We start from the raw sequence: 14,351 nt of genomic DNA, 5'->3' as shown, positions 1-14,351 counted from the left end.
TCAGGGCCCTGCAGAGGTTCTCAGCTGCTTTTCCAGGCAACTGTGGGCAGAGCAGCTGCTCGGTGAGCGTGGGCCCCCTCCCGGAGAGAGGAGGACTTGAGGGCTATCTGTTGGGGAGCTGGGGTTTCTCCGGCAGCTTCGCCACCTCTTTCCTAGAGAGAGGCAGCCGCAGGCCTGCTTGTGTTGTATGTATAGAGGTGGCTGTGAGAAGCAGGCCTGGGGAGGGCCGGCCCCCGGGCAGCTGGAGGGTGCAGGGAAAGCATGGGGTGTGCGCATAGAGACCCACGGCCAAGCGCCCGACTCGGCGCCTGTGACTCAAGCTCGCTGCTGAGGTGTGGCTACGCCAGTGATGGCTGTGGGCTGGGGCTCACTGGCCGGTGGCGACTCCACCTCCCCCACCACTGTGTTTGCCGTGTTATGTGAGGGGCTGGTGCCAGAGTTCAAGGGCTGTCTCAGATCTATGCACTGAGGACTGTTGACAGACTCGCTGGTGGTGGCAGTGGCAGCCTGCAGTACTTGGGGCTTTGCCCATGAATGTGACGCAGGTCGATGTGGCCAGGTGTGTGCCCTCCTGCAGGCTTGTCCCATAGGACATACGCATCCGCATTCTCAGCATGCCCCAGACCTAGTTCCTAAGAAGTCAGCCTCAGATACCTTGGAAAGAGCTAGGGTGGGTGGGCAGTGTCTTCTTAGGAAAGCGACGGGCACATTCACGGGGACTGTGGTGGTGAACAGCAAGGGAGTTGCGCCCTGGGAACTGAGCCAAGAGACCAGTTAAGACCCTTCTGTGTTCCAGCGACCGGCAGGTGTGGGGCCCAGTTAGCCCGTTGTCACAGATGTCACCCACCTCTCTAGGGTCAAACACCAGCTGAGGGAGAAGTTCAGTCCTGAAGAGAGAGGCTTCTTGGATATGGTGAACGGAAGGGAAGGGAGGCGCCCCAGAGGAGAGCTTCAGAGGCCCGTATCTCCCTGGTGGCCCCTTCTTCCCCAAGTCAGGCCTTGGCAGAGCCTTGTCTCTGTGCTGCACCTCTGCAGTTTGTACCCCATGACCTAGAAAACCCCAGAACCCACAGGGCAGCTGGAGGAGGATTCAGAGGTGTCTGGCCCCTGATTTCCATCCACAGGAGGGCACTGGTCAGGCAGAGGAGGAGGCAGCTTCTGTGCCCGGGACTCTTAGTGCTTGGGGTCTTCTCTTCCCCGCCCCTGCCTCCTGCCTCTTTTAGAAGACACAGCATGTGAGTTGTGTTAGACGCTGGCCGAGTGTTCTCTAACGGGTCAGACGAGTGCAGGGTGTGCTTGTTACGAGGAGGCTGAGGTGGAAACAGCCGAGCTCTCACACCGTGTCTTGTTAGTGCTCTGTGTTGATGCCTTTAGATGCCTCCAGCCCAGTCCCTGTTGTGGTGCTGCAAGGCTGGTACGCTCCTCGAAGCACCATGGCATGAGATGGAGGTTCCTAGAAGCAAGAAGAAAGGTACAGTACTGACCAGTTGGCCTTGATTTACTGATGTGTTTTAAACTGTGTCTGCCATGTTTATATCTGCACTGTTTGGAGGAGGGACGGGGAAGGTGGAATTTAATTACAGGCACGTGTTTTAACAGAGACCTGTCCTGTGTGAGCCAGGTCACCGGTGCTAAGCTGTCCCACCGCATTCATGTGTGGTACGAGGTCTGGGGAGGCCCAGGAGAGGTGCCTGGAGTGAGTGGATGCTCGGTGGAGGTCCAGGCTTAGCGGACTTGAGGGGCTGGTAACGAGGTGTTTAAATGGTCTCACAGTCACTGCTGAGAGGTGAGGTGGGTGGCACCAACGCTCCCAGCACCGCTGTGCTTTCCCCACTCACAGACCTTCCTTTCTGCTCTGTCAGCTGTCAGGTGGACGCAGGGGGCTCCGTAACATTAGGTAAGGACCTGGGTTTGGAGGACGCCGTGGCATGAAATCTCTCCTCCCTCTCTCCCTCGCCCGCCTCACAGAAAAGCAGGGCCCTGAGCGGAAGAGGATTAAGAAGGAGCCTGTCACCCGGAAGGCCGGGCTGCTCTTTGGCATGGGGCTGTCTGGAATCCGAGCTGGCTACCCCCTCTCCGAGCGCCAGCAGGTGGCCCTTCTCATGCAGATGACAGCCGAGGAGTCTGCCAACAGCCCAGGTGAGCCCAGCCTGGGGGTGGTCCCTGGCGCAGGGAAGGGGCTCTGCCTGGTCGCAGCCTCGCGGCTGTGCTGAGGATAAGCCCTGTGCAAAGGGACCTCGTGACGGTGGCCTGGGCTCTTGAGGATTTGAGAAAGCAGGGCCACCCACAGTAACGCCCCCCTGTCCCCTCCTTGGTCTGCAGTGGACACCACACCAAAGCACCCCTCCCAGTCTACAGTGTGTCAGAAGGGAACGCCCAACTCTGCCTCAAAAACCAAAGATAAAGTGAACAAGAGAAACGAGCGTGGAGAGACCCGCCTGCACCGAGCGGCCATCCGCGGGGACGCCCGGCGCATCAAAGAGCTCATCAGCGAGGGGGCGGACGTCAACGTCAAGGACTTCGCAGGTGGGCGCCCTGTGCCTGGCAGGGGCCAGAGGGCCCCACTGGAGCCCTGAGCCTGCCTTTGGGTCGGATGGGCTGTGCCCTCGTGGGCTGTGCATCTGCTCTGCAGGGCCCGGGGTGTTCACAGCCACACTTACTCCAGTGGGGTTTGCTGTTGCTGAGAAGAAATCAATGTTTCTTGGAAAGTATTTCAAAGTAAACTTGTTTGCTGGGTTTTATTGTTATTTTTATTTTTAGACAGCGTCTCGCTCTGTTGCTCAGGCTGGAGTGCAGTGGCGTGATCATGGCTCACTGAAACGTTGAACTCCTGGGCTCAAGCGATGTTCCCAACTCAGCCTTCCGAGTGCAGGCGCACGCCACCACGCCTGGCTAATTTTTTTATTTTTTGTAGAGACAGGGTCTTGCTGAGTTGCCCAGGCTGTTTTGAACTCATGGCCTCAAGAAATCTTCACGCCTTGGCTTCCTAAAGTGCTGGGATTATAGCTGTGAGCCCCCATGCCTGGCCTATTTTTAAGAGGACTGAGGAATTTTAAATTGTGCTCTGCTGTGTTCCATAAACCTCACTTCCAGGCCCCTGGAGGGACCTGTCCCTGGTGTGTCTAGCAAGTGGCTGCATTCTCCAGCAGAGGGTGCCCCTGTGCCGGGAGCCTGGCTGGGTCCACACCCTGGACTGGACTCCCTCCCTTCACGGGGCTGGGTCCTGGGGCTTGTCTTGGACCCGGACAGAACTGAGTCTCCCCAGACCTGACACAGCCCAGGGGCTTAAAGGCCCATGATTAGAGTTTAATGTCCCTTCTTTCCATAAATGCCCCATCAAACCATGGGTGGTCCACATGTCCCAGAACTGTCTGTTCATAGCGTAAGGAGAACAGATGAATGAAATCATCTGGGTAGAATTCTTCTAGATTTCTCCCACTGCCCTGGTTTATAGCTGTCTGACCCAAACCTAATTTAGCACCCCCCCTTTTTTTTTAAAGCATTTTTTAAAAGAAACTTCTCCAGAGCACTGCCATGTGCTTCCCATGGGGCTGAGCTCCGTTTCCACCGTTGCATGCGGCCACACCATCCGATGGTGGGCTCCAAGCTGCCCAGGCAGAAGCTGCCGGCCCAGGGCGGCCTTCATCATGCAGCCCTAGCCTGGGCGCCTCTGGAGCTCCTGCTGTAGCAGCTCTTCAGCCTTCAGGAGGCTCTCTCAGCCTCAGTTTCCCTGTTTCCAACACTGGAGGTTTCCCTTCCGTGTTTTGCAAAGGCACATACGCCTCCAGATTAGTGAGGACGAGGCTGCTGTTTACGACACTTGTGTTCACTGATTTCCTACCCCTTTAGGGTGATTGCTGCAGGTCAGCCCTGTGGGTTGTTAGTCTGTAGGGTTAACAAGCTAGATACGGATTGTGCTAGGGGTGCCACAGTAAAGAGAAGCGAGGGGTTCTCTGGGCTGGCACCTGCTTCCTAAATGGCAGCCCTCACGACAGGGCAGCTCCCCACCTGGCTTGTCCCCGCCCCTTAGCCCATCCTCAGGGTGCTGCCTCCAGAGACAGGAGGGGAGTTCCCAGGATTAAATCACGTACGTCCTGAGTGTCTGTTTCCAGGCTGGACGGCGCTGCACGAGGCCTGTAACCGGGGCTACTATGACGTTGCGAAGCAGCTGCTGGCCGCAGGTGCGGAGGTGAACACCAAGGGCCTGGATGACGACACGCCTTTGCACGACGCTGCCAACAACGGGCACTACAAGGTTGGCATCCCCCGTCCTTCACACATCCGGCCTGTCCTGGCATCTGGGTGGTTCTGTAGCTTTTTGTCCCCGTAGCTAGCCGGTTTCATGGTGTGGGGCACCGGAAAGCGAGTTTTTGCCTTGCCCACCCTGAAGGCCGAGCTGTGCCCTCTGTCTGCCCCCAGCTTTCCCCTCCTGGGTCAGCACATGGACGGCCTCTCACAGGTTTCGCAGCACCTGCCATCTATGAAAAGGCTCGTATCCGCCAGCCGCGTAGGTCTGGTTGGATTTGAGCAGGTGAAGGATTACACCAAGTGGAAGGAGGCCTGCAGGAGTTGCTGCCGGTCCCCGTCACCACTGTGGGGCTCTTAGACCTGCAAGGCAGACCCACCCTCGTCTGGAATGAGGTAACACCAAGAGGTGTGGCCAGTGCACAGAACCATAGACTCAAGATTTAGAAAGTGGCCATTGTGGCCGGCCCAGGAGCAGTGGGCACTGAGAGGTCTCAGCCTCTGTGGCAGCCGAGAGAGGTCGTGGTGTGCCTGACAGCCCCGTCCTGCAGGAAAGCAGGGGTGCTGCCTGGAGATGGGGCGGGTCTCACCGACGTCATCACCAAAGCTCTGTGGAGAGCCCCTGGTTGCAAGCAGGACAGCAAGGCTGGGGGGTGACACGGGGCCACATCTGCCCGTGCCCGTCGTGCTCCTCTGCAGCAGGCCCCGCCTGGCCATTGCAGGAGGTCCTGGCACCCACAGCACCTTGGCCTTAAAGAGCACACTTGAGAAACAGCTCATTCAGGTGGGGTGGGGGTAGATTGAAGGCTCTGAGACGACCAGGGAACTTAGAACACTGAGTCCATATTTGATGTTAAAACGTGACCGTTAAACTCTTGGGTAAGGTGATGAATGGCATGATGGTTTACCCTGTTTCTTTTTTATGGGCCCTTCCAGAGACATGAACTGGAAAAGGCTCTGCAGTGTCTGGGATTCGCTCAGTACTGCGGGGGAGGCCAGGTGTGAGGGGAATGGCGCTGGGGGCGGTGTTGGGGCTGGGGCATCCGATGCAGCTTTATACTTCTGTAATTACCACTTTTGAATTTTTTTATTATGAAAAATGTCAAGGATTTACGGTGAGGTAGGCAGGATCATGGCCCCCAAGATGCCCGTGTTGTGACCCCAGACCTTGTGAGTGCCTCACATGGGGAAATCGTCCTAGGTCATCTTGCAGGTCCTAGGCAGCCCCATGGGCCCTTAAAGCTTGAGAGCCTTTCCTGCTGAGTCTGAGAGATCCCAGAAGCAGGAGAGGTTAGAACCCGAGGAGGGCCACACCTGTGCTGCTGGCCTTAGAGGAGGGCCGAGGAGTGTGGTGGCCCCTAGCAGCTGGTACTGGGGACCTCCGTCCCAGCCCTGCAAGAAACTGAATTCTGCCAGCAGCCCCCATGATGGAGGAAAGGAAGGACCCCGCCCTGCCAGCAGCTTGACCTCTGACCTCCAGAATTGTAAGCCTGAGGTTTTTTGTGGTCGCCATAGAAAACTCACATAAGAACTCTGTGCTGATTAAACCATAGAACACGTCACACACGAACTGATTCTGTGGGCAACAAGAGTCTATAGTAAACGTTATTACAGATGCTTTGAATGTTCTACTCTCAGACTGGACTGAAGTTGGGATTACATTTAATTTGTACTTGAGTTCAGTACGTTGCTGTTCCGGGCATAGGAAATTCAGGTTGCGGGTGATAAGCAGCTGGACAGAGCTGTGGACGGAGCTGTGGAAGTGTCACCATGGCTGTTTCTGTCATCTGTGTGACCGCCCTTACCCTTGTAAAATCAAGCAAGGGAGAGATTATTTTATTTTCTAATGTAAATGAAAATAAAAAATAAAGCAGCTTGCAGAAACTTGGTCTTTGTTTCCTCTATTCTGTCCCCCCTGTCCCTCCATAACACTCTTCTCCGTGACCTCCTGCCTGAGCCCTTCACGGCCACTCCGCATCGCTCTGCTGAGGAGCTCTCTGTTGGCGGGCGGGGAGCGCCTCCGTGAGGACATCCCCGGGAAGTCATCTCCTCGCAGCAACAGAGAAATGGTGGAAAAAAATCCAAAGGAGGCAGAGCCCTTCTGAAGGAGAGCACAGGAGGGGTGCGGGAGCCCCCGCGGCTGCAGCCCTTCCCACAGAGGAGCCACGGCCTCGCCCATCGCACCCGGAGCCTCGCCAGGCAGTCCCTGTGCGCTCGGCTCCCACACCCTCAGACTGTGAGGGGCCGCTCTCGGGTCAAATCCCAGGGTTCTTGGAAGGGGCTGCCGTGTTATGCGGAACGGTAGAGGAGTTGTGCTTCTCCAGCAGTCCTTGACGCGGGTGTTACTGTCTTGTAGGTGGTGAAACTGCTGCTGCGGTACGGAGGGAACCCGCAGCAGAGCAACAGGAAAGGCGAGACGCCGCTGAAAGTGGCCAACTCCCCTACGATGGTGAACCTCCTGTTAGGCAAAGGCACTTACACTTCCAGCGAGGAGAGCTCGACGGGTAAGTCACGGCCACCTGAGCTGCTTGTTGTCTTACACAGGGATGGGAGGAGCTGCCCTGTGGTGTGTGCACAGTGTTGCCCCTCTGATGAGCTCCTCTTTGGATGCTGGGGGCTTTACAGGAGCTTCTGGACTGCGGGAGACCCTGCCCAGGTGTGTCACTGCCGAGAAGCCTGCAGTCTTGCTTCTAAGATGCCAACCCTGTCTGGTTTCCTCCTGCCTGTGGCTGGTTTCCATGAGTCAAGCAAGTCTCTGCAGAGGCAGGGTGGGAGCCTTGCCACAGGGCACATCCGCAGAGCCTCCCCCTCTGCCATTCTGGGGAGAGCTGTTTTGAGCCTGCCTGTGACCTCTCCTTCCTGCCTCCAACAGAGAGCTCAGAAGAGGAAGACGCCCCGTCCTTCGCACCTTCCAGTTCAGTCGACGGCAACAACACGGACTCCGAGTTCGAAAAAGGCCTCAAGCACAAGGCCAAGAACCCAGAGCCGCAGAAGGCCACAGCCCCCGTCAAGGATGAGTATGAGTTTGACGAGGACGATGAGCAGGACAGGGTTCCTCCGGTGGACGACAAGCACCTGTTGAAAAAGGACTACAGGAAAGAAACGAAATCCAATAGTTTTATCTCTATACCCAAAATGGAGGTTAAAAGTTACACTAAAAATAACACGATTGCACCAAAGAAAGCGTCCCATCGTATCCTGTCAGACACATCGGACGAGGAGGACGCGAGTGTCACCGTGGGGACAGGAGAGAAGCTGAGACTCTCGGCACATGCGATACTGCCTGGTAGTAAGACACGAGAGCCTTCTAATGCCAAGCAGCAGAAGGAAAAAAATAAAGTTAAAAAGAAGCGAAAGAAAGAAACAAAAGGCAGAGAGGTTCGCTTTGGAAAGCGGAATGACAAGTTCTGTTCCTCGGAGTCGGAGAGTGAGTCCTCAGAGAGTGGGGAGGACGACAGGGACTCCCTGGGGAGCTCCAGCTGCCTCAGGGGGTCCCCGCTGGTGCTGAAGGACCCCTCCCTGTTCAGCTCCCTGTCCGCCTCCTCCACCTCGTCCCACGGGAGCTCTGCCGCCCAGAAGCAGAACCCCAACCACACAGACCAGCACACCAAGCACTGGCGGACAGACAATTGGAAAACCATTTCTTCCCCGGCTTGGTCAGAGGTCAGTTCTTTATCAGACTCCACAAGGACGAGACTGACAAGCGAGTCTGACTGCTCCTCTGAGGGCTCCAGTGTGGAATCGCTGAAGCCAGTGAGAAAGAGGCAGGAGCACAGGAAGCGAGCCTCCCTGTCAGAGAAGAAGAGCCCCTTCCTCTCCAGTGCGGAGGGCGCCGTCCCCAAACTGGACAAGGAGGGGAAAGTTGTCAAAAAACATAAAACAAAACACAAACACAAAAACAAGGAGAAGGGACAGTGTTCCATCAGCCAAGAGCTGAAGTTGAAAAGCTTTACTTACGAATATGAGGACTCCAAGCAGAAGTCAGATAAGGCTATACTTTTAGAGAATGATCTTTCCACTGAAAACAAGCTAAAAGTGTTAAAGCATGATCGTGACCACTTTAAAAAAGAGGAGAAACTTAGCAAAATGAAATTAGAAGAAAAAGAATGGCTCTTTAAAGATGAAAAATCACTGAAGAGACTCAAAGACACGAACAAAGACATCAGCAGGTCTTTCCGAGAAGAGAAAGACCGTTCGAGTAAAGCAGAAAAGGAGAAATCGCTAAAGGAAAAGTCTCCGAAAGAAGAAAAACTGAGACTGTACAAAGAGGAGAGAAAGAAGAAATCAAAAGACCGGCCCTCAAAATTAGAGAAGAAGAATGATTTAAAAGAGGACAAAATTTCCAAAGAGAAGGAGAAGACTTTCAAAGAAGATAAAGAAAAACTCAAAAAAGAAAAGGTTTATAGGGAAGATTCTGCTTTTGACGAATATTGTAACAAAAATCAGTTTCTGGAGAACGAAGACACCAAATTTAGCCTTTCTGACGATCAGCGAGATCGGTGGTTTTCTGACTTGTCCGATTCATCCTTTGATTTCAAAGGGGAGGACAGCTGGGACTCGCCAGTGACAGACTACAGGGACATGAAGAGCGACTCTGTGGCCAAGCTCATCTTGGAGACGGTGAAGGAGGACAGCAAGGAAAGGAAGCGGGACAGCCGGGCCCGGGAGAAGCGAGACTACAGAGAGCCCTTCTTCCGAAAGAAGGACAGGGACTATTTGGATAAAAACTCTGAGAAGAGGAAAGACCAGACTGAAAAGCATAAAAGTGTCCCCGGCTACCTTTCGGAAAAGGACAAGAAGAGGAGAGAGTCCGCAGAGGCAGGGCGGGACAGAAAGGACGCCCTGGAGAGCTGCAAGGAGCGCAGGGATGGCAGGGCCAAGCCCGAGGAGGCATACCGGGAGGAGCTGAAGGAGTGTGGCTGTGAGAGTGGCTTCAAGGACAAGCCCGACTGTGACTTTGGGAAGGGCCTGGAGCCATGGGAACGGCACCACCCAGCACGAGAGAAGGAGAAGAAGGATGGCCCCGATAAGGAAAGGAAGGAGAAAACAAAACCAGAAAAATACAAAGAGAAGTCCAGTGACAAGGACAAAAGTGAGAAATCGATCCTTGATAAGTGTCAGAAGGACAAAGAATTTGATAAATGTTTTAAAGAGAAAAAAGATACCAAGGAAAAACATAAAGACACACATGGCAAAGACAAAGAAAGGAAAGCGTCTCTCGACCAAGGGAAAGAGAAGAAGGAGAAGGCTTTCCCTGGGATCACCTCGGAAGACTTCTCGGAAAAAAAAGACGACAAGAAAGGCAAAGAGAAAAGCTGGTACATCGCAGACATCTTCACAGATGAGAGTGAAGACGACAGAGACAGCTACATGGGGAGCGGGTGCAAGATGGGAGAGGCCGGCGACTTACTGAGGATGGACGGCCTCCAGGAGAAGGAGGAAGGGCGGGAGGCCCATGCCTCTGACAGACACAGGAAGGCTTCTGAAAAGCAGCACCCCGAGAGGCAGAAGGACAAGGAACCCAAAGACAAGAGAAAGGACAGAGGAGCTGCCGACGGGGGGAGAGACAAAAAAGAGAAAGTCTTTGACAAGCACAAGGAGAAGAAGGATAAAGAGTCCACAGAAAAGTATAAGGACAGGAAGGACAGAGCCTCAGTGGACTCCACACAAGACAAGAAGAGTAAACAGAAGCTCCCTGAGAAGGCGGAAAAGAAGCACGCTGCTGAAGACAAGGCCAAAAGCAAACACAAGGAGAAGTCAGATAAAGAACATTCCAAGGAGAGGAAGTCCTCGAGAAGTGCCGACACGGAAAAAAGCCTGCTTGAAAAGTTGGAAGAAGAGGCTCTCCATGAGTACAGAGAAGACTCCAATGATAAAATCAGTGAGGTCTCCTCTGACAGCTTCACGGACCGAGGGCAGGAGCCGGGGCTGTCTGCCTTCCTGGAGGTCTCGTTCACGGAGCCACCCGGAGAGGACAAGCCGAGGGAGAGTGCCTGCCTCCCGGAGAAGCTGAAAGAGAAGGAGAGGCACAGACACTCCTCGTCCTCATCCAAGAAGAGCCACGAGCGAGAGAGAGCCAGGAAAGAGAAGAAAGAGAAGGTCGAAGATTACAAGGAGGGCGGTGGCAGGAAGGACTCTGGCCAGTACGAGAAGGACTTGGAGGCGGAGGCTTACGGAGTTTCTTACCACATGAAAGCTGACATAGAAGATGAGCTAGATAAAACCATGGAATTGTTTTCTACCGAAAAAAAAGATAAAAATGATTCCGAGAGAGAACCTTCCAAGAAAATGGAAAAGGAACTAAAGCCTTATGGATCTAGTGCCATCAACATCCTAAAAGAGAAGAAGAAGAGAGAGAAACACAGGGAGAAATGGAGAGACGAGAAGGAGAGGCACCGAGACAGGCATGCAGACGGCCTCCTGCGGCACCACAGGGATGAGCAGAAGCCGGCCACCAGGGACAAGGACAGCCCGCCCCGCGCACTCAAAGAGAAGTCCAGGGACGAGGGCCCGAGGCTCAGCGACGCCAAACTGAAGGAGAAATTCAGGGACAGTGCAGAGAAGGAAAAGGGCGAGCCAGTGAAGATGAGCAACGGGAGCGATAAGGTAACGCCATCCAGAGACCCAGGCAAGAAAGATGCCAGGCCCAGGGAGAAGCTCCTGGGGGACGGCGACCTGATGATGACCAGCTTTGAGAGGATGCTCTCCCAGAAGGACCTGGAGATTGAGGAGCGCCACAAGCGGCACAAGGAGAGGATGAAGCAGATGGAGAAGCTGAGGCACCGGTCCGGAGACCCCAAGCTCAAGGAGAAGGCGAAGCTGGCAGACGACGGGCGGAAGAAGGCTCTGGACATTCCTGCTAAGAAACCGCCGGGCCTGGACCCTCCGTTTAAAGACAAAAGGCTCCGAGAGTCGACTCCTGTTCCACCTGCTGCCGAGAATAAGCTACACCCAGGACCAGGTGCAGACTCCAAAGACTGGCTCACAGGCCCTCACATGAAGGAGGTCCTGCCTGCGTCTCCCAGGCCTGACCAGAGCCGGCCGACTGGCGTACCCACCCCTACGCCAGTGCTGTCCTGCCCCAGCTACGAGGAGGTGATGCACACGCCCAGGACCCCGTCCTGCAGTGCCGACGACTACGCGGACCTCGTGTTTGACTGCACCGACTCCCAGCACTCCACACCTGTGCCCACCGCTCCCACCCGCGCCTGCTCCCCGTCCTTTTTCGACAGGTTCTCCGTGGCTTCCACTGGGCTTTCGGAAAACGCCAGCCAGGCTCCTGCAAGGCCTCTCTCCACAAACCTTTACCGCTCGGTCTCTGTAGACATTAGGAGGACCCCTGAGGAGGAATTCAGCGTCGGAGACAAGCTTTTCAGGCAGCAGAGTGTTCCTGCTGCCTCCAGCTACGACTCTCCCGTGCCACACTCGATGGAAGACAGGGCGCCCCTGCCCCCAGTTCCCGCGGAGAAGTTTGCCTGCTTGTCCCCAGGGTACTACTCCCCAGACTATGGCCTCCCTTCGCCCAAAGTCGATGCTCTGCACTGCCCGCCGGCCGCCGTCGTCACCGTCACCCCGTCTCCGGAGGGCGTCTTCTCAAGTTTACAAGCAAAACCTTCCCCTTCCCCCAGAGCTGAGCTGCTGGTTCCTTCCCTTGAAGGGGCCCTTCCCCCGGACCTGGACGCCACCGAGGACCAGCAGGCGACAGCCGCCATCATCCCTCCAGAGCCCAGCTACCTGGAGCCGCTGGACGAGGGTCCGTTCAGCGCCGTCATCACCGAGGAGCCTGTCGAGTGGGCTCACCCCACTGAGCAGGCCCTTGCCTCCAGCCTGATCGGGAGCGCCTCCGAAACCCCCGTCAGCTGGCCTGTGGGCTCAGACCTGCTGCTGAAGTCTCCGCAGACGTTCCCCGAGTCCCCAAAACGTTTCTGCCCCGCGGACCCCCTCCACTCTGCCGCCTCCGAGGCGCCGTACCCCGCCCCTCCCGCCTCTCCTGCCCCATATACTCTGCCCGTCGCTGAGCCAGGACTGGAGGACGTCAAAGACGGGGTGGAAGCCGTCCCCGCCACCATCTCCACCTCCGAGGCGGCTCCTTACGCCCCTCCCTCCGGGCTGGAGTCCTTCTTCAGCAACTGCAAGTCACTTCCGGAAGCTCCGCTGGACGTGGCCCCTGAGCCCGCCTGTGTAGCCACTGTGGCTCAGGTGGAGGCTCTGGGGCCCCTGGAAAATAGCTTCCTGGACAGCGGCCACAGCCTGTCTAACCTCGGCCAGGTGGAGCCGGTGCCCTGGGCAGACGCCTTTGCCGGCCCCGAGGACGACCTGGACCTGGGGCCCTTCTCCCTGCCGGAGCTTCCCTTGCAGACTAAAGATGTCCCAGACGTTGAAACAGAACCCGTAGAAGAAAGTCTTGCTCCTTCAGGAAAGATCCCTCCAGGGGCCCCTGTGGTCGTGAACGGTGGGGATGTTTCCGCCTTAGTGGCTGAGGAGCAGCCGGCACTGCCTCCTGACCAGGCCTCCACCCAGCTTCCTGCAGAGCTCGAGCCTGAGCCCTCAGAGGAGCCAAAGCTGGATGTGGCTCTGGAAGCCACGGTGGAGGCAGAGGCGGTGCCAGAAGAGAGGGCCCCTGGGGATCTGGACTCTGGCATGGAGCCCACGCCCGTTCCCCCGGAACAGCGCCCACTGGGGAGCAGAGACCAGGGGGCTGAGGCCGAAGGCTCCCCCGCTGCGTCCCTCTGTGCCCCTGACGGCCCCTCCATGGACACTGTGGCACAAGCCCAGGCTGTGGACAGTGCCGGCCCCCAGGACAACATTGAGGCCTCCCATGCTGCCACCCCAGCCGAAGGCCCTCCCGGCGGCATCCAGCCAGAAGCCACAGAACCAGAACCAAAACCCACAGCCGAAGCCCCGAAGGCCCCCAGAGTGGAGGAGATCCCTCAGCGCATGACCAGAAACCGGGCGCAGATGCTCGCAAACCAGAGCAAGCAGGGCACGCCCACCTCCGAGAAGGAGTGCACCTCCACCCCTGCCCCGGCCACCAGGGCCAAGGCCCGTGGCTCCGAGGAGGACGACGCCCAGGCCCAGCATCCGCGCAAACGCCGCTTTCAGCGCTCCACCCAGCAGCTGCAGCAGCAGCTGAACACGTCCACGCAGCAGACACGGGAGGTGATCCAGCAGACACTGGCCGCCATTGTGGACGCCATCAAGCTGGATGCCATCGAGCCCTACCACAGCGACAGGGCCAACCCCTACTTCGAATACCTGCAGATCAGGAAGAAGATCGAGGAGAAACGCAAGATCCTGTGCTGCATCACGCCACAGGCGCCCCAGTGCTACGCAGAGTACGTCACCTACACGGGCTCCTACCTCCTGGACGGCAAGCCGCTCAGCAAGCTCCACATCCCCGTGGTGAGTGTGGGGCCCGGGAGAGCCACTGCGTTCTCTCTCTGGGATGCGTCTGGGGCCCCCTAGTCACGGCTTCCTGCAGCCCATCTTGTCCCGCTCCTGGCCCTTGACCTCTCTCGACCTTCTCCCACCTGAGTAGACACAGCCCCGTTTCTGCTGTGAAGGCAAAAGCCAGAAGCTGCCCAGCTGTTCTGCAGACGTAAGGTCCTTCCTCCCGCTGGTCCGTGCCAGGCCTTGGTCTCCTGACCTCCCCCTCACCCCGGGTGCACCGCAGTCCCACTGGTGTGGGGTGCCCCTTCACGCCGCTCACTCTCCCTTCTCCACTCCCCATCCACCAGGACGGCCTCAGCAGAGCCACCCTCTCTGTCTCCAGCCCCTGCTCCCTTCTCCCTTGGACCCACATGGGTTCCTTGAGCCCCCATACCCACATGATGGATCCCTTCCCCCACCTCCTCCCTTGGGCTTCTAGGACAGCAGAGCTGTAGCTCCCTTGGGGCACGTTGGTCCTCGGCCCCCAGCCTCACCTTGTTCAACCCGACCCTGTCACCCCAGTTCCCCAGGCATCATCCCTACCTCTGCAGGCTCAGGTGCAACATCTCGGAATCACCTCCACTCCCCCAGTCCCTTGCGCTGCGTCTGGGCCCAAAATAGATCCCTCCAAATGGGGCCCTGCTCTGAGCACATTCCCATGAGGGTTTCCTCCCCTA

At 56.8% G+C, this 14,351-nt stretch overlaps 1 protein-coding gene across 6 annotated transcripts in view; it reads left to right on the top strand.

Annotated features, from left to right (window-relative positions):
- ANKRD11 (ankyrin repeat domain 11) overlaps positions 1–14,351 on the top strand; it is a 223,393-nt gene that overhangs the window by 197,459 nt on the left and 11,583 nt on the right. For 4 of the 6 annotated variants that reach the window (XM_030925279.1, XM_030925280.1, XM_030925278.1 and 1 more), the window contains 5 exons: positions 1,969–2,139; positions 2,323–2,526; positions 4,113–4,255; positions 6,602–6,749; positions 7,118–13,647. In XM_030925279.1, coding sequence (XP_030781139.1) covers positions 1,969–2,139; positions 2,323–2,526; positions 4,113–4,255; positions 6,602–6,749; positions 7,118–13,647 — 7,196 coding nt within the window. Of the gene's footprint in view, positions 1–1,374; positions 1,472–1,968; positions 2,140–2,322; positions 2,527–4,112; positions 4,256–6,601; positions 6,750–7,117; positions 13,648–14,351 lie in introns of all 6 variants that reach the window. The other 2 variants (XM_030925283.1, XM_030925282.1) reach the window with 1 other exon arrangement.

This window comes from Rhinopithecus roxellana, chromosome 20 (assembly GCF_007565055.1).
Source record: "Rhinopithecus roxellana isolate Shanxi Qingling chromosome 20, ASM756505v1, whole genome shotgun sequence".
Taxonomy (NCBI): Eukaryota; Metazoa; Chordata; class Mammalia; order Primates; family Cercopithecidae; genus Rhinopithecus; species Rhinopithecus roxellana.
Note: the sequence above shows the minus strand (reverse complement) of the source record. Positions and strands in the feature narration are given on the sequence as shown.